This window comes from Hirundo rustica, chromosome 13 (assembly GCF_015227805.2).
Source record: "Hirundo rustica isolate bHirRus1 chromosome 13, bHirRus1.pri.v3, whole genome shotgun sequence".
In the NCBI taxonomy this organism is placed as follows: Eukaryota; Metazoa; Chordata; class Aves; order Passeriformes; family Hirundinidae; genus Hirundo; species Hirundo rustica.
The window spans coordinates 18,526,597-18,545,966 of NC_053462.1; the positions used below are offsets into that span (position 1 = coordinate 18,526,597).

The 19,370-nt window shown below is 40.4% G+C and overlaps 2 protein-coding genes across 4 annotated transcripts; one reads left to right on the forward strand and one right to left on the reverse strand.

The window, feature by feature from the left end:
- The first annotated feature begins 66 nt into the window (after nucleotides 1–66).
- On the forward strand, nucleotides 67–12,255 carry ZWILCH (zwilch kinetochore protein). Of its 3 annotated transcripts, none has more exons than XM_058422418.1 (18): nucleotides 67–127; nucleotides 399–450; nucleotides 934–1,035; nucleotides 1,137–1,255; nucleotides 1,781–1,977; nucleotides 2,461–2,540; nucleotides 2,791–2,946; nucleotides 3,149–3,220; nucleotides 3,527–3,620; nucleotides 3,991–4,046; nucleotides 4,860–4,962; nucleotides 5,536–5,615; nucleotides 5,808–5,964; nucleotides 6,523–6,551; nucleotides 6,911–7,047; nucleotides 7,310–7,405; nucleotides 7,495–7,613; nucleotides 8,268–12,255. In XM_058422418.1, the coding sequence occupies exons 1-18, from the start codon at nucleotides 72–74 to the stop codon at nucleotides 8,357–8,359; spliced, it is 1,797 nt and encodes a 598-aa protein (XP_058278401.1). In that variant the 5' UTR covers nucleotides 67–71; the 3' UTR covers nucleotides 8,360–12,255. The 3 variants fall into 3 exon arrangements, with proteins under 3 accessions (XP_058278401.1, XP_039933723.1, XP_039933724.1); XM_040077789.2 differs by having other exon boundaries at nucleotides 934–1,029; XM_040077790.2 differs by lacking the exon at nucleotides 67–127 and adding an exon at nucleotides 162–320.
- Nucleotides 10,016–19,134, reverse strand: LCTL (lactase like). Its single transcript, XM_040077512.1, has 13 exons — nucleotides 19,011–19,134; nucleotides 17,518–17,678; nucleotides 15,963–16,050; nucleotides 15,625–15,734; nucleotides 15,218–15,346; nucleotides 14,630–14,725; nucleotides 13,956–14,010; nucleotides 13,713–13,874; nucleotides 12,892–13,166; nucleotides 12,454–12,580; nucleotides 11,825–12,024; nucleotides 11,230–11,293; nucleotides 10,016–10,131 (listed from the first exon to the last, which is right to left on the reverse strand). The coding sequence occupies exons 1-13, from the start codon at nucleotides 19,132–19,134 to the stop codon at nucleotides 10,016–10,018; spliced, it is 1,707 nt and encodes a 568-aa protein (XP_039933446.1).
- Between the last annotated feature and the right edge of the window lie 236 nt (nucleotides 19,135–19,370).

Consider the following 19,370-nt stretch of genomic DNA (forward strand, 5'->3'; position numbering starts at 1 on the left):
GACGCGTCACCCTCCCCTCACAGACATCGCGTAGCGCCGGCGGGCGGGAGCTTCGATTGGGGCGGGCGGCGATGGCGGCGGAGCGGCGGCGCCGGGCGGGCGGCGGCCTGAGCGGGCTCCTGCTCCGGTGAGGATCGGGGCTGATCCCCGGGCTGAGCGGGCTCCTGCTCCGCTGGGGATCGGAGCTGTTCCCGGGGCTGTCTGGGCTCCTGCTCCTGTGGGGATCGAGGTCACTGTCTGTGGGTCTCCGCTGTTCTGCTGAGGGAGGTCTGGACCCGCTTGTGGAGAGGCTGCTTGTGGGGAGCCTTGGAGCGTTTAATGTATGTGGATAATGTTGTTGTTTAATAAGGAATGCTGAGGGGAAAGGTCGTGTATCTCTACATTTCCTTTTCTTTTAGGATACGTGAAGATGGAAAGGACAGTATCCCCAAACATCCCTATCTTTATGAGGTAAAATCATAGACTGGTTTGGGTTGGAAGGGAACTTGAAGATCATCCCATCCCACCCCTGCCATGGCAGGGACACCTTCCACTGTCCCAGGCAGCTCCAAACCCCATCCAGCCCGGCCTTGGACACTTCCAGGGATCCAGGGGCAGCCACAGCTTCTCTGGGCACCCTGTGCCAGGGTCTGCCCATCCTCACATGAAGAATTTCTTCCTAATTTCCAATCTAAACCTACTCTTTCAGTGTGGAGCTGTTCCACCTTGTCCTGTCACTCCATTCTCTCAAAGGATCTCTCTCCATCTTTCCTGTCGGCTCCCTTCAGGTGCCTCAGGGAGGCTGCAAGTGGGTCACGAATGGATGCAATAGAATTGAAAACCAGTCTGTGGAATTATTTAATTTTGTAATTTCTGGTATTAAAAAAAAAAAAAAAAAGCTGAAATGCTGTGTCACTACACAGTATATGAAAAAGTTTTGATTTTTTTTTCCAGACTGACGTAGAGATCTCGTTGGTTGGTGGCAGTTGCAAAAATCCTATTGAAAAATTTTGGAGTGGAAGCAGTGCAGTGTATATATTGCAGAAAGCCGTAAGTGTGCGTGGTAGATGTTAATTGTAATCCAGACTTTTGAATTCCCATCAGACTTTTTTCACACACCTTGCAGTTTTTGACTCACATGCACGTTTCTCTTAAAGGCACACCATGAAGAAAGCAATTCCATGGAGGAATCAAGAACAGATGATGCCGTTTATGCCTCTGAGGTTTTGCCAAAGGAGAGTCCTGGAGCCCTGGCCCTTTCTGTTGGAAGAGCAAAGTAAGTGTGAAAGCTTTCCCTCCCATTTTGAGGGATTTTTCTTTTGTAATTCTGAACCTGTATTTTCAATCCCCTAAATAAAATTGCTCATTAGTTTATGAGGAGTTGTGGCTGTTTTCCATCCTGCAGAAGGGCTTCCCTACTTTTAATGGCTAAAAGTGTTTTAAAAAGTAGCTAAAATCCAGGCATTGGAAAAGCACTTGAGAGTTGGGCTGTTGAGTTAACAGGATTCACTGCATGTAGGGGAGCAAAAAAAGCTCACTGAGACTTCAGTGCTTATTTTTTTGGGTAAAGCTCCTGTTAAAAAAACCAAACAAACAACAACAACAAACCTAAAAATCTGATTTGCATCTTTGGCGTTATTAAAATACCAGCGTGTGGTACCAAAATGGAGCTTACCTAAGTAATGTATTCTTTTAATTAGCTTAAAATGTAATATTCAATTATAATTTTAGACTCTTCAGTTTTCACCAACTTATTGTGTTATTTGCTGGCATCTTCCTTTCTCCCTGTTCCTATTTCTAGGCAGTTGATTTCCTTGTACGCAATGGTGCAAAACCCAAACGTGACCTGCCTGGGGAGCAGTGACCTGGTTGTGCTTCCTCCCCTGTGGGCCAGGTGTGATGGTTCTGACCCTCAGCACACCTGCTGGATTGGAGCTGAGCCTCTCAAGGCTGCAAACAAAGTCACAGGGCTCAATATTTACATGGTTTCGTGTGATGGTAAGGTGTGGTACGCAGAAAATGAAGTGAGGAGGGCTAAAAAATGTGGGGATGCTGATGTCACAATGCTTTGTTCTTTGTGTGATACTGGCTTGGGAATTATCTATATTCTTGGTTTTAATGAAAAAAAATGGATTAAAATAAGAGAAAATGTGTTTTTAACCAATGCCATGTGGGGGAAATGGCTTTTTAATCTAAGTGATGCACCTGTAGCTGTGCAGGCAGCCTCAACTCAGGTTGAAAACAGGAAATTTAAACTGCTGCCATTCAGCATCTTACACAAGCTGTGATTCGTTCTAAACATTTGTATATGTTCATATCAGCTCTTGTAATCAATAGGAGGAATGCAGGGAGAATTCCTGCTTTCTGAAGGACAGCAGGAGCCATGCTTCACCAAATGGAGCATTTGGGAATGAATTTGTAGGGCCAAATTTGAATTGTGTCAAATGGGGTTTTTTGATTCTCACTTTTTTCCTTTCCTAGGTCCTACGGCTGATAAAACTCATTTTGCAAACCTGGAAGAGCTCAAAATGGAACATAAAATAAGACATCACTCATCTGTTGTAAGTTTTCACACTCTGTCATGGCTTCAGCTGAAGTTTAAAAACTATTTTGGGATTTATGATGCTGGTTTGGGGAAGCTTTTTAGACCCTCTATGGAAACTCTCCTTAGTATGATTCTATAATATAACAGCCTGATTTTAGGTCATGATTATAATGCATTTGTCTGGTGTTAACCCTATTTTTTGCATGTTTGTGAAATGCTTTGCCTGTGGTAGTTTTGTTTTTATATTTGAAATCTGTTCACTCCAGGTGACAACCAAAGGATTTGCTCGGTACGAGCTGATTGCAGCTGCTGCAATAGAGGACACCATTGCAGAATCTGGAAGCAGCATCAGTGTGGATATCACATGGAATGGTGTGGAAAAGATCCTGGAGACTCCCCCAGTGATCTCTGCTGCCACCCTGGTGAGTCAGGATGGGAAAAGCAAATAAACCCATGCTCTTGGCACAATTCACATCACGAGTAGTACAAAGGATAGCGGACAAAAGCAATGTAACCTGTTCAGAAGCTGAATTATAAGCTGTGCTGACATGCTTCTCACTGATAAAAAATTTGGACATTTGATTTCTAAAGTTTGAAACTGAGATAAACTTGTGGAACTTTCAGAATATTGCCCTGGAGTCGGGGGACCCCAGAAGTCCTGTGTTCCATCTGTACCGAGAGCTGCAGTTCCTCTTGGTGAGTGCAGGGGAGAAGTTCCAATTTCACATTTGCATGGAACAAGGGTTTTATGTGCCAATAATTTTATTGAAAACTTCACCAAATGTGTCAAAGATAATTTCAAACGTTTATTGTAGCTGAAACTCTGAGTTCGGTTTTAGAAACCTTGAATACAAAGAGGACAAATCATCCAGGGAATTCTGACAATTCGTAACTCCTGGTTAGCTGTGCAGAGACCTGTGATTCTTGGTGAAGTTCTCTGTGGCTGATGCCACGTGCAGGACTCTCAAGAACTGATTTCTGTTGTGGTCCTGCTGCCTTTAGGCTTTGGCTGAAGGTCTGAAGATGGGTGTGACTGAGTGGCCTGAGCCATCAGAGTCTGAATCAGCTCTCAAACTGGTCCAGGAATTTCTGACTGGTAATTGCTGCTTGTTCATGAGGAGGGAGGGGTGTGGCACTTCACAGGAATAAAAGGGAATTCCATAAACAACTTTTAAAGCACTAGAAATGTTCATTTCTGTGCTGGAACCACTGCACAGAGTAGTTAAATAGGTTAATTAATGCATATCTGTAATTTTTCTTTGTCCTAATATCATGGATGAAAGTAATAATTAAAAGCATTTTTAAAAAGTCTTTTTAGATTGTAACCTAACCCAATAAAACCATTTTTAAATGAATCAATTCTGTTATTCAGTGTCTTAGTTATGATGTGCCTGGGGATTAATGATTGGTTTGATGACACTTTTCAGAGTGCTGGAACTTTTTTTTCTTTTTTTAAACTCTACTAGATTTAAAGAAGAAGCTGGATGGAGATTGTATGTTTGGAAACAAGAATGAAACAGAGGTGCGTGCAATTTCCTGACAGCAGCTTTGTCATTTTGCTTCCCTTTTAACTGCAGTTATTCCAGATTTTGACCGAATCTTGTCTGTTTTTTATATGTGTAAATAGTGCTGTGAAGGAATATGGATCTCTTGCTTTCTGTCTCTGCTGTGTAAAAATAATGGGAGAAGGTCTGATGTCTTCCAGGAATTCTGACCTTTGTGCCATTGCATTCTAGCATTAATTTGCTTTTCTTGCCTAATTTAGTGATTTGAGGCCAATTTAATAGTATCAGCTGAATATGTGTCCTCTTTATTTACAGCTTTATGATATTGTAAAGCAATGGGCAAATTCAAATTATAAAAAATCTGTTTGGTTATTTTTTTCCCCTCTTAGCCTACAAGGAAAGGTTTAGTTCTATTTCCTGTTAAGGGAGAAGCAGCATTTTGTTGATAATCTAAGAATATATTGATTTCTGTGTCATCAGAACTGTTCTGTGTCAGGATTACAGGGAAGTTCTCTGTTCTGAGAGTTTGTGTGTCTGGATTTTAACCTCCCAGGGCCCTGCTGGGTACACAGACAATACCTGACTGAGATCTAAAGTCTCTCTGACAGTGTCTTGTGTTTCCTGGTCCAAGGCTGGCAGTGTGATAATTCTGCAAAGAATCACACTCACTCTTAAATAAAAATATAATTCCAAATTACTGTGTGGTAGTTTCCCTGGAAAAAGGGGAAAATCAGTGATGCAGCCAGTTTTGATCTCTGGAGAAATTCAGATGTGAAAGGTTTTTGACTCTCAGGCACCATTTTTCATTGAAGACCAATACATTCTTCCAGAAAATCAAGTGTGACACAGCTGCTGTGGACAGTTGCATAAAAACAATCTTTGGTGAGCGAGGAGACCTGGACTTCGCTGAGCAATTATGGTGCAAAATGAAAAGTAAGTGTATTGTGCCCCATCTGTTTTCCTTTCATTTTCTTTATCTGCTAGACAGAATTGCTTTTTCAGGAAAATTCCTGTTCAGTTCTGAGTTTTAAGGACTCATCAGCTCTTCAGAAAATTGTTATCAGCTCTTCCTGAAAGAGCTCATTCTAGGGATGTAGGATGATGTATTTTCTTACAACCTTCCAATGGCAGACCAGCATCTAGCAGGAGATAATTTCATTTTATTTGGCTGCAAAAGGTACTAAACCATTGGTAGTTGCTCTAAAGCTAGAACCCATCTGCCCTAAAACTGAAAACTGTATAATTCCTTTTTCTCTAGGTCTGAAGGATAATTTTCAGTGTATATAGAGTTCAGTGGTCTCTGTTGATTGTTGTTTTTTTAGAGTAACCTTTTTGAAAGCCATCATATGACAAAGCTGCCAAAAAGCTGTGCAGTCTGTAATTTTAGCTCTTATTCTTTGAGGGGTTTTTTTCATGCAGGGGTGCGTTGGCCTGTTGTTATTGACTTATAACAGCCAGAGAAAGAGCCTGGTTTGATAATTAAAACATTGTGTTTTTCTTTTCCAGGTGTCAGCTCCTATCAGGAGTTAATAGACTGTTTCACACTGGTCATAAAATGCCTGGAACATGGTGAGATACAGCCATGGGTATGTACTTTTATTTCACAAGAGATGGTAAAATTTGGGATAGTTTCAAATAAAATACAATTCCTGTCCCTTCACTGCCCCTCATTTGTGGTGTTTTTCAATTGTGAGTTTCCCTGGGGGCGTTGAACTTCTGAACAACGTCGAGGGTATTTCTTGCACAGTTACATCACACAAAGACTGCTTTATTTTTAGATCCATCAAGGGAGTAGCAGCTTCTTAAGTCAATTGATCCAACAGTCCTACCATGGAAAGATGGAGGATGTTTCCCTCAGTGACATCACTCCCATTCAGATGCTCCTGGAGATTGGCTTGGAGAAGATGAAGAAGGATTATGTCAGTTTTTTCATAGGTGAGCATGAGGAATTCAAGAGAAAAGGTGTTCCATGCAGGGAATCATGAACTTTTTGGGTAACCTCCATCTCCCTTCCCATCTGCTGAAGTGCAGTTTCCAGCTTCCTTAATAATGTAACTTTTCAGCTTTTAAATTTCAAAATTTTTAAAACTTACTTGTTTCAAAAGAAGCATCGCTTTATGTTTTACCGTTGCTGTTACCCCTTCATTTCTTTTTGGCATCTGACATCCTGTTTTCATTCTTTGTTTATTTGCTTTTTTATTTTCACTGCGTTTGTAAACTTGTATGTCCTGAGGAGCGGGTTGTCTCCAATACCTGGTAGGTTTTTTCACTGTGCAGCCTTGGTGATAAATAAAATCCTGCCTTGGCCACACCACTTCAGAGGGGTTTTCTTGTTTGGAATGTCAGTAAATCATGTCAGTAAATAACATCACACTCCTGCTGACTTTGTGCTTTAGTGGAATTTCCTGTTTGATCACCTGAATGTTGCATGTATTTCATCTGATACCCTGTATTAAATTTTAATATATTTTTTTCCTGCTGTTCCTTTTACAGGCCAGGAGCTTGCAACAGTAAACTGCTTGGTGAGATGCTTTATTTTTATTTTTATTTTAGAAAGCTGAGCATGCTTAGCTGATGGTGGGATGCAAGTCACATAAACTGAGAAACTGAACTGCAGGTCATGAGGCTGGGACAGCACACTGCAAAAATGTCATTGTTTTGTTTCCTTATTCCCAGATAATTCCCTGATGTCTCATCTGGGTCACTGGCAAGGCAGTGAACCTTTGTCACACTTTGATGGGACTTTGTTCTGGGTCTGCTGGGCCACTCTAAAAATCTTAGCTCCTCTAAAGAGGGAAGATGATTTTATTTACTGAGGGCGTGTTGTGTGTCTGTAGCAATGCAGTGCTCAGGTAGGAGCAGAAGCTCTTTGCTCTTCCAGGATTACTTCATTTCCACATCAGTGGATCTCCAGGAACAAGTCCACCGTGTCCAAAAGCTTCACCATATGCTGGAAATAATGGTCAGCTGTACAGGCTTACTGCAGTTCAGACATGAGAACCTCTTCCCTTTGACACAGTAAGTATTTCATTTCTACTTTTGCTCTTAAAATGACAATCACAAATAGAGTTTGTTTGACAGTTTTAAAGAAACACTTTAATTTTGGTGAGAGTGAGATTGCAGAAGGATCAGTTGGATCTTCCTGCTAAATTTCGCTTTGGGACTAAAACTGAAAACTTAAGGAAATAATAAAATGTGAGAGTATAGTTAATTTTGCACAAGGTTTATGCTCTGTTTTACAAGCATTTCTTTAAAGAAACTAACTTGATATCTCTTGTAGGATTTGCATGAAATATTACAAGGAAAACCCTCTGAATGAGAAGCATGTGTTTCAGCTGCCTATCAGACCAGCTCTGGTGAAGAAATTCTATCAGAAGTAAGAAAAACTTCAGCGTTTGCAGCATAAAACTCAGATGTGTCTGAATACCTGACTCAATTTTGATGTTTTTTTGATTATTCTCTCAGTGATAACCCTGAAGTCTGGAAGGTGGAGATAAGCAGTGGGCATGGACAGAAGGAGGTTAAAACAACGTGGCAAGTCAGCACCGATGCTCCAGTTGAATATGGACCATCAAACAACTCAGGTGGGGAATGTTGGTGGTGAAATGAAATAATCAAAGCAGAAACTTCAAACAAATTCAGTTTTTATCCTGACTTCAGTGGGTCTGAGCTTTATATTTACTTTTTGGCAAAAGCAAAATGATGTTTTGCCTTCTACTAAAAGAGTGAGGAGGTATTTACAGAATTAAGGGTATCCAGGAAGTGGAGTCCTTCTCACCTTGTGTGAGTTATGTTTTTAGAGTTAAAATTACACAATAGTGCCAAAAATAAGGTGGTTAATACCCCCCAAAATCTTGCACCTTATTTCTGAGATGTTTGCCAATAAAACAGAAGAGTTTGAAGAGAAATTTCCCTGTTGTTAATGCTGGTCTCGAGTCAGAGAAGGTGCAAAGGGGAGAAGATCTGCCTTGCTGCAAGCAGATGTAGAACAAGTGGAAAAGCATCAGAATGGGGAAGAATTAAGCAGAGAGACTGGAACAGAAATGATTTGCCTTGTTGGGATGAGGTTTGATGTGAGGATTTGGTAAATCTTTCCTGTCATTATTGATTTTTGTCATGAAGTGCTTCAGTAAAACTGAAAGCTGCCCTTTGAAAACAGTTCTGGAAGCTGCTCCATGGACTGATCTCTACCTTCTGACAAGAGTGGCTAATCCCAACTTTTCCCTTTGTCCTTGCAGGTTTCCTTTCTGACTCCACAGTGAATGGAAGCAGTGAAGAAAGGCTGTATTTTATTACCATCACTCAGTGCAGTCAGGTGCACTTCACTTAAGTTGATGTTACTGAGCAGGCAGGACTGGAAAGGTACAAAAAGGGGAAAAATTCAATCTTTTCTGTCCCAAGAGGAGTTTTAGAAACGCTCTGGGCTTCAAACAGTTCATCTTCACTGATTTATTTGCTTTATTACACTTAAGTGGGACCTCCACAGCCACAATTCACCTGTAGGCACCTCCTTTGTTTAAAATGCAGTACAATTATGACTCTACAGTGTAAATATTTTGTAAGTATGGTGGATCTCTTTCATATATTTCCAGGCATTCAACAAAGTTGTGCACTTTGGGGTTTCACATTTTATTTTTTGTTCATTAAAAATGCAATCAGACACTGTTCAAAGTGTGAATTATCTTAACCAACAAACCAAGCAATGTTGTCATGTTCTCCTGGGATCAAGTGATCCTTCACCATCCTGAAGGATTTGGAAAGCTCTTCCTCCAGGGCCTTGGCATCTTCAGCCAGTTTGGGTTTCTTGGCCCCTGTATTTATATTTTGGAGTATTCTTGGAAATACTTCTCTCTCCTCTTCAAATTATTTTATTCCTTCAATGTGAAGTGAGTTATTTTAACAGTGTTGTCTTGTATGTTTTGCACAAATTTTTTGAACAACAAAATCAGCAGAAATGGCTGGACATAATCGTTTAAATGTGTTGGCAGTTGCCATGTGTTATGTTGATTAATCAGTGAGGAAATATTTTGGTCTGATTTAAACAATTCCATCGTTTCCTACATGCTGACTAAATAATCTGAGACAGAAACATTTTGCATTAAGAACTTAACTATGGGTAAATGAAAGTAAGGAAAACCCTAATATCCATGCTTTTAAAAACTATGAATTATAGATGATTATTATAAATTTGTATAATTTCTGGTTTCAAGCACAGGAAGTTGTATTTCAAGTACATTCAGCTGAAGTGCGGAACCAAGTTTTTATAGTACTTGTTTCTACCTGCACTAGAAGGGGATTTAAGGTGGAATATTAATTTTGGAAGTGCTTGGATTACTTATAGTTACTTAAAATTTTTGTGTGTAATATATTATAAAGTTATCAAAGGTAAATCTGGTTACTGTAAACCAAACTGTCAAGATGTGGTTTAAATCTGATTCAGAAGATGTCACCTTGGATTACTCACTTCAAACAACTCTTCTCCACACCTGAATAGCAAGGTATAGATTATCCTAACTTTTAGACATGAATAAGTTCATATTTAAGCAGTGCTCTTGGAATATTTAAGTCCTTTTGTGTTTTAAAATCATGTATCTTTCTTCAAGTAGCAATTGCATGGTAATCAAAATGCTGTTGAACAGACTGAAAGATCTGCAACAGCTTTAACCACTTGAAATTTGTCCTGGCAAGATTGGAATCACTTTACTCTTAACTGTTTTTCTGGTAAACAAAATGTGTAATAGTTTCCAAAATAATAAGGATTGTAAAACCTACTACTTGGAATCAGTGGAAAGAGAATGTATTTTGGTAAAAACAAAAATAATTTTGGGAATTGAATAGAACAACTATAAAAGCTCTAGGTGGATTGGTAAATAATATTTCATTCCAGGGGTGTAAAAAGAGGCAGCAGTGGTAAATTTTAACCACTCGAATAAGACAGTTGCAGCTTAGTCCCTTTGGCAAAGGAAGAAGTGTGCAAACATCAATTTTAGCTGTGGTTTCGAAGGTAGAATATGAGGAGGACAATACTGATGAGAATGCAGAGTGTGAAAACTGTAGGAAGAACAATCTCTGTCACCATTTCCATGTGAGTAATCAGGGAATCTAAAATTTGAGAAATGAGGAATATGTAAGAGCTTTAATCCTCGGGAGGACAGAAATACCTAACTTAGAGTTAACATAAAGATTTTTTGTTGAACATAAAAGTGTTGACATTGGCATAAACAGCAAACAAAGCAAGCAGAATTTCCTAAGTCTGCCAAAGCTGGAGCAAATCCATGATAGTTTTCTCTCTCTTTTTCTTTTTAAGTTAAATTTCTGAAGATATGTCAGTGCTCAAAGAGCTGCAAAAATTGCCCTTGCTCTGAATTAGTTGCAGTGCATTAACAATATTTTGCTGGTCCTTTGATTTTTATTCCCGTCACCCCAAGGTGAAAGAAAACTGTCAAAGAGAAATCCTTGAGAAGCTTTGGCCTTTGTTCTTTATCTGTCTGAAAAATTAAACGGGTTTTATTTTGTGGAACTTTATTCCACAGAGGAGCCTGGAAGAGTTCAGTAAACCCAGTTCATTCACACTGCAGATGACTTGGAAGTGGAGGCTGAGCAGGATTCACTTAGGCTGGCTGCTGGGATGTTTCCTGCCATGTGGAATCTAGCTCATCCTCTTGAAAGAATCTATAGCAGTTGTTTGATTTTTCTTAAAAAAAAATCCTACTTCAGGACTTCTGAAATGTCCTGAAACCAGGAGGGTTTTTTAGCTGTTCTGGATCAGTTGTGCTGGGGTTTCTTTGTTACCAAGAGCATCAGAGCCCAAACTTAATCTTAGGCCACTCCTTTTATTTATTTTTATAGTTCCACTTTATGTAAAAGTCAAACATTCAGAGATTTTCTGTCTGTGTGGTTGTCTTGATTTGTCTGGGCTTGGTTTTTGTTTGAAAAAGCGTTCAGCAGTTTTATTTTAAGGAGAGTGCCGTCATCCCCAACCTCAATTTAAGTAGTAGCTCTTTCAGTTCCTATATTTCAGTAACATCCACAGCTGATCCATTTAGCTACAGCGGTTGGAGACAGTAAATAAAAACATTTTGCTTTAGAGGCTTGTAGTGCTTTTGGGTAGAAAATACCTTTTAGCAGCATTCAGGGAGCAGCTTAATATCTGAACTTTACAGAACCCGCTTTTATAGAGCAGAACAGAGGCAGCATTACCTGCAGCAAGGTGTTGGTGTGTGGCAGAGCAGGTGTCCATGGCCTTCCGGTGCCAGTTCTCCACCTGGGGAAAGGTGACAATTCTGTGAGCCTGCAGCACCCTCCTCACTCCCACAGCTCCCTCCCTGCCCTTGTCGCTACAGTTAACTTGAAACTACTTTATTCTACCAACATATGAACTTCTGAAAGTTGCTTTGTGGTTTTTATTTCAGTGTATTGCCCCGAGTTAATGGTTTGATTAAATTTTTAACAGCACGTCATACATTCCGGGTTATTTTCCAGTAGGGTAGTGCATTTCTGGAGTTTTCTGCCTAGAAAGCTGACAGATCTGCTAAATAACTTCTGATGGAGAATTTTTGGCTGCATCAGTAAGTCCAGTTGGAGTTTGTGGAATGCTTTAGAAACAGCAATAGAGGCTGTTCCCACTTTCAGTGTCTGAATATCTCTGTATTAAACTAATTTACAGAACCAAAGTGTCCCTTCTGTACCGTATTCATACAAGTTGTTTCCTGAAATTCAATGTGATATTTGCACATAAATCAAAGAAAAAGGAAAAAAAAAAAAAAAAAAGATCAAAATTAGCAGCTGACATCACCTCTCTTGGATTTGGGAATCCATTTGCGCTGATAATCTCTTTGTAGTAGTCAACAGATGCCTTTGGGTACCGTGGTTTGTTCTTGTTTTTGAAGTCGATGTGGTAAAGCCCAAATCTTTCGGAGAAGCCTTTGTTCCATTCAAATTTATCCAGCAGTGACCAGGCAGTGTAACCTTTGACATTTACACCATCGTTTAGAGCTGGAAATAGAACACAAATCACTGATAAAGGTGGGGGTTGTCCTTAAAATATGGTTCTGTAAATGTTTGCTTTATAGCAGGAAGAGGTGGGGAGGAGGACAGAAAAATGAAGTATAAATTAATTGAATTTAGATTCTTTGAAATTGTTGTCTTTAGCTTAAACCATGGGTCTATGGGCATAGCAATTTCTCCTTTCTGAAAGTGGAACTGATGATTTTTGGCAGTATGAAATCTCAGGTATGTTATTGTGCTTATTAGTGTTAATATGTTTGCTTGGGTTGTCATTGTGGTGAAAATTTGTGAGTCCGGTTTGCTGCCATTTTGACTTGTGAATAATTATTTCTCTGTGATGGAAATGACAAAGTAAAAAATAGGCAGAAGGTGAAAACACTGCAAAAGTCAAATCCTATAAAGCTGTTTTTAAGTGACCTTTGAGGATCTCGTTGATGTATCCCTTCAGGTACTGGATCCTCCACTCATCACACAGCTGAGGGCACTGCGCTGTTTCAGACACTCCATTCTCTGTCACATAAATCAGGGGGTTCCCATACTGGGTCTGCAAACAGAAATGTTGAGATTGGTTCACATAAAATCATTTTATTTTGACAGAATATGTGAATTAGCAAAGTGCATTAAAAGCAATTTTCTATGCTTACTTACCTAAGTAAGAAAAATAGGAATTTAAGTTAACTGTGGGGTTTATTTTAAAATGACTGATTTCTGTAGTTTTCTGAGCTGAAATTAAGGGGGGTTTTTTTTGACAAAATTCCAACTGTGACAAGACCAATAGCTGGAACTGTTGAAAATCAGAATCTAAACCAGGCAACTTGTTTGCTTCCATTATAATTAAAGATCTGCTCTACTCACCTTAATGAAGTTGAGTAACCTTCTGAACCCCCAGGGCACAGAGTAGAGCCACTTAGGGCCTGGAGCTGGCCAGTTGGGGTCCACCAGTTCAGCCAGGTCACGGTCAGTGTGGTAACTGGACACTTGGAGGAAGGGAAAGTTCTTCTGCAGAACATAACGAGTGGTAAAATGACCAATTCCCAGGAAATCCGAGGTGCCTTTAATATAGGTTTTCTCTTGCACTGAGAAAGTTGGTAATCTCGATGTCCCCAGGCCCTGCTGGGCACTCTTCCTACCTAGCAAAATAATTATAGGAAACAACTTTTGAGGAGCATGGAAATTGATTTTCTTTATAAGTCGCAGAATCATAACATCCTGTATGATTTGGGTTGGAAGGGAACTTTAAAATCATCACTGCCATGGGCAGGGCCACCTTCAACTATCCCAGGCTGCTCCAAGCTCTGTCCAGCCTGGCCTTGGACACTTCCAGGGATCCAGGGGCAGCCACAGCTTCTCTGGGAATCTGTGCTGGGGCCAAATCTGGTTTTCCTGGATTTAGTGTTAATGTTGAGGACACCTGAGCTCAATTGGTTTTTTAAGATGAGATCATCTTTCATCCTTTTGGTTTGGAGAATTAAGTTGGGTACAATACATGGAGAAACAGCGATTTAAAGTGTCCTGGTGTGTCCCCAAACTGCTTTAGGAGCCGCGTCCAGCCTTTGGTTGCTTTGCTGTGTCTCACCTGTGCCCTCACTTGACTAAAATACACTTTGGCCAGGAGTTATTCCCTTGTAAAGTGCTGGAAGCATGGATCCATTCAAGTCAGAGTTACTGGGACTTACCTACATAATTCTTCATCACTTCTGGGTAGTCCCCTCTGTAAATGGGGTTTGCAAACCATCCCAGGTGGAACTGGATGTACCTTTCAGCAGCATCTCTGTCTGTTTGGCTGTGTGGATCAACAGGTTCCCCCCAGCCACTCGTTAGGGAAATTCCAACCATCCCTTAAAACAAAGGGACAATTCTGCAGTTCTTTAAGCCCTTAATAGACAGAGCAGCACAATCCCAGAATGAATCCTGATTACCTCTCTGCTCCCTGCGCCACGTGTTGTTGTAGGAGTGCCAAACCTTGGCGTGAGTCTGTAAAAATAATGTCAAAATTGAATAAATCATGTGCACGTTTTCATCTCTTGGACCGTGGAAAGCTGGTGAGCACTGTGTGAAAAATATCACAGAATTTCTCTTGTGTTTATTACAGAAACTTTCATTATCATGTGAGACATCACAAAAGCCTTTATGCAAGATTCCTTCCCTAAATTCCATGACGTCCACATGGAGCTGACACTCAGCCCTCAGGACATTGTTCTGTCCCATGGCTCTGCTCTTTCGATGTCTTTCTCTAATTTATTCAGGCAGATGAAAGTTAACTTTTACCAGAGACTTCCTGAAGTTACTTGCAACAGGCCAGGATGTTACTGCTTGTTTCTAGGCTAACCTGGATGTTTTCTTTTCAACCAGCTTGAAACAAACTTTGAGAGACATTTTTTAATATAAGGAAAACTCAAACTGTTGCCAGTGTTAAATGAAGAACCAAACACTGGTTGGATTATGTGCTGGAGGTTTAAAGCCAGATGATAGTTTCAGTGTTTTACTTGGAAATTACACAACTGTGAACCTACATTTCTGCTTAAAGAGTGAAATCTGATAAAAATCCTTAATTGACACCTAATTTCAAGCACAATTTCAGGAGGTTTTTTACTTTAATGATGTGATGAGCAGCCTTGTAGGCGCCGCAGCCGCCGAGCTTCAGTCCTGGCGCGTGTTCTCCCGTTTCATAGCCCTTTTCAGCCACTGCCTGCAAACACAGAGTCAGTCAGTCAGTGAGTCCTTCTCTGGGCTCCAGAGCCAGGGGATGTGCTCCATCCTCCCCGTGCTCTCCTGCCTGGGCTGTCCCTCTCCAATCCCTTTTTCCCTTCCTTGGCTCCCATTTCCTGCCCCGCTGCTGGTTGGTACCGAGCTGTGGCTTGTTGGCAGCAGGGTGTTGGTGAGCAGGGTGAGTGGGGTGAGCTGAGGAAGGATAAATAACAGCTGCCTTTCCAATTCCTGGTGTGTCTCCAGCTGAGGAGTTTTCAAATTTTTCCTGGAGTTTCATACCTTAAAACTCTGCCCTTGTGCAAAATCTGCCCGCTGAGATTTTTGGCCACAAAGATTAATGGTTTAAATCTTTCCCCTTCCCTCTCCCCTCTCCGTTTTTTTCCCCTTACTCTCCTCTGGTGTCACCTCCACAGAATTTTGGGAACAGAACTGTGCAATGGGAGTGTTTGGAAGGAAAGCATCGATGACTTACCCAAGGATTGCTGAACGTAATCCAGTGTTTCACACGGTCGCCAAACTTCTCAAAACACAGATTTGCGTAATCATTAAAATAATTAATCATGCTTATGTTCTGCCAGCCACCATACTTTTCCTGGAGAACCTTTGGAAATAAGAATGTCAAGATTCAATAATTTTACTTGAAGGTCAGCTGCTGCTTAAAGAGGACTTCTATTTCTTTTTAATTCTGTTTCTAGTTTAGAAAGAGATTTTTTTCAAAACTTCAATGCACGTAAAATGCAAATGAATAGGAAATATTTACAAGTTCTTAAAATCACTCAGGCCTCTCTGATTTAAGTACTTTTAGTTCTTAACCTTAGGAAATGATTTCTGTCAGAAGGCTTTATTTGAGGTGTTTCACTAATATAAATGTTGTCTGACCTGTGGCAGGTCCCAGTGGTAGAGGCTCACGATAGGGGTGATGTTGTTTTCCAGAAGACTGTTAATTGTGTCATTGTAGAACTGTATTCCCTTCTCATTCAGTTGCTCAGCTGATGAAAAAAACCAAGGAATTACCTGCATTGGTTCCCAAATAACGGAAGAACGGAAATCTAAAAAGATTAACCAAGGAATTTTCCATTACAGTGTTGGGAGTTCTGTAATGGTTAAATGCAGACAAACAGAAATCTGTTTAACAGGAATGTTGAACAGCTGTGGGTTACTCGAGTAAATTCCTTACAGATAAGAATATTGGGAAGAACTGGTGAAATTGTGCTTACCTCTGATGCCTGTGGGCATAATCCTTGGCCATGAGATGGACAAGAGATAGTGATTCACCTTCAGCTCCTTCAGTAACTGGATGTCATCCTGTGAGAAGAAAACCCAATTAACACACCCTGAGGCTGAGCAGAATAACTTCAGTTCTCATCTGTCTTTAAATAATTCTGAATGCAGAAAATCTGTGGAAGATTTACACAAAAGAGGATTTCATCTGTTATTTTCTGATCTTTGATGTGATGGCTCATTCTACTTGAAGCCTTTCTCTTTAACCACTTTTTTTGACAGTCCAAAGAAGTCCTGTAATGTTTTATGTAACTGTGGAGACTGAATGTTTGCACTACACAAAAATGAGCTGAGGTTTTGCAATACAATTATATTTATGTCAGAATTTGTATTAGAAAATAATAGAAGCCTGTAAATCTTGACCTTAAACATCTCAGCTCAGGCTCAAAACCATCATTACTTGGACTTTTCTTTACTGTCTCTTACTGGAATGAGAAAACCCCCTAAATCCCACGTGAATATACGTTCTTTTGGTAGGAAATTGTACATCTTCAGTGTTCAGTGGAATTAGAAATTGGTGGTATTTGTGCCAACGCAAAGAGAATTCTGATGATGAAAGCAAAGAGTGCTCTGATACAAAGAGAACCAGGCAACTGGACAAATACAAGCAAGTTTTAAAAAGTATTTCTAAATACAAATCCGTATCACCTCTGCCTTAATCTTTTCTGGTGCCACAGCCCAGTGAGGCTCACAGTCCCAGCTTCTCTAAGATGCTTTAAAGCTGTTCTTTCAAACTTCTGCTGGTTTGAGAGCTCAGATGAAACCTCTCCTGCATTTTCCCATTTTAGGACAGTAAGGCATAATTAGTTTCTTTTCTCTTAGTTCTTGCTGAGACCTCTGGTTCTCCCTTGGAGGGTTCTCCCTTGGAGTTCACATATGTGGAGAAACCTCAGTGGAACATAACTTTTATTAAATTAGTTGCAATTCCAATTATGTAACCCTGGCTTCTCACAGTCATTTGGATTCCTCTTGCTGTGTATCTGTCTTTCCTCCAGCACAGTAATTTGAAAATTGGTTTTGATGGTATTAGGCTTGGGAACATGTTTTGAACAGAGCTGCATTGATTGTTTGTTTGTTATCCTTTCAAAAAATGGGGAACACCCAGACTGAATTTTAAAGCCTCTTAAAAATACTTAGAAAACCTCGTATATGCACACACACACAAAAAGGTAATTTTATTTAAAGCTCAAATGTGTTTATTGTATTTCTAACAAAGCATGTGGACTTCCTACAACATCTAGAATATTTTTTGGACACTAAAATCCTGAAAATCTGAGATGTATCTGGGAAACACTGTGGGATTATTGGTTCTATGAGATTATAAGGAAAGAAGATTTTACTGTACTGATTAAAAATATCAACCCTTGGATTCCTAAGTTAAATAAACCTTTAGAGCAGCTGAAGCTGTTCCTTCAAAATGGGAAACCAGGATCAAGGAATGGCCCAGAACATTTGCAGAGGTACAATTAATTAATTCCTCTTGAGCAATACCTTGACTTTGTAGTAACCATCACAGGCGGAATCTCCCGTCTCATTGCTGAGCACTTTCCCTTTCCTGTGAGTGAAAACATCCCAGATGCTCGGCCCTTTCCCATCCTTGTCCCACGCCCCTTCGGTCTGGTAGGCAGAACTTCCAACACCCCACAAGAAACCTGGAGGTGAAAACAGGGGAGTTACTGAAACGTTTTCCTGCTGATTGGTCTTGGTGCTAAATGGCCATGTGAGAAAGGAACTGAAAGTGGAAGTAAGCACTGCTGGAGAGGCTGAGGTTTTCTACATTTCAAAATATATCTGCCTAAAAAGGACTGAAAATGGGTAATCACTGAAGGTGTCCTGATCTGATGCGCTGGAAAAGGAATTGAATCCTTTCATTTATTTTATATATTCATTTTTCATGTATTTTACAGGGATGAGGTGGGGAATTGATAGCGTGGCAGAAATGTCTTACTGTAAAAAACAAATTGGATTTCCACATCATTTCTCCCTGCTGCTTTTCATGGTAGTTCTAGCAACTACGAGTTTAGATGTTATGTAAAATATACAGAAACATTCTGGATTATTTTCCTCTTGTTACACAAAATACCATATCATAAATTACTTAAAAACTTGAGGATGAAAGCCAATCAGTGCCTGTACCTTTCTAGTTTTGATTTTGCTTGGATGAAATATGTTTAAATATGTGTTGAAGAAAGTAGAAGATTCATTAATCCATACTGAAGAGTGGATTGGACAATATTGAACAGCTTGAAACAAACCCAGCACAGTTTTTTCACTAATTTCTTAAAATCAGCTGAATAACAAAGGGTATTTTAGTTTATTTCATTAATTGTAGGTAATTTATAAAAAGGAGAAGAGTTCTTTGGTGTGATTTGTTACGCTGTACTTTAATCAGGGAGATGTGGGTATGAAGTGTTAATCTGTGAGCCTTCCTCTGTGTTTCCTGTTTAAGTGGGTCTATGGAATGCAGGGTCACGTGGATCCCTGTATTCCCACAGGTTCCAAAGATCCCAAAGTGTTGGGGCCCAAAGCTCCCATGTGGATGATCCTGAGTGTACATTGAATGCTTTTGTCGATTCCTTCTGGAACTGGCCAAGCATCTGCTGGCACACCAAGTGGACAGGTGAAAATCTGCTTTTCTGGGGTTGTATTGGACAGACATGGTATCTAAACCTGATGCGCTGGCTAAAGCCACCCAGACATTTGTTTTATGTTGTCTAACTGGCAAGTTTGCATTCCTAAAAGCAAGCAAAGAAAAAAGGTGTAAGCATAACATTCGATTGAAATGAATATTTCCCTTAAACTCTCATCTAACAAAGGAATTACACAAAACTGCTGATCCCCATTCTGCAGCCTCCTCCACTTCAGTTCCTGCCATTTCCCTGGAAGGACAAGGAAAACCTTTGGGTCACTTCCTTGTGCAGACACAGGAGCAGATCTAGAACATTCCCACTCCCAAGGCAGCTGGGGTTGGGGTTGGGCGGTACCGGCTGGAAAAGTGCCGTAGTAGAAGGAGCCCGGATTGTTCTTGGTCCACGGGAAGTCCTCGGCCACGCTCAGTCCCATCAGTGCCACCAGCACAGCCCAGCACCTCAGGATGTCCCTCCTCATCTCCTGCTGCTCTCTGCCGGGGAAAACACAAGAGCTCTGTCACAAATGGGCTTGAGGGGTCAAAAGGGAAAAGCTGGTTTTTTCTACCATAATTGAAGGAAGCTTGGGCTGAGTGGGAGGAGCAGTTAACTTCTGGCAGGGTGAGGAAAATGAGGGAAGATTGAGGTGCAAAATTATAATTATTAGAAGCCACGTATTTTCTATAATTGTACTTATCTTTATCCTAAAGATCTCTT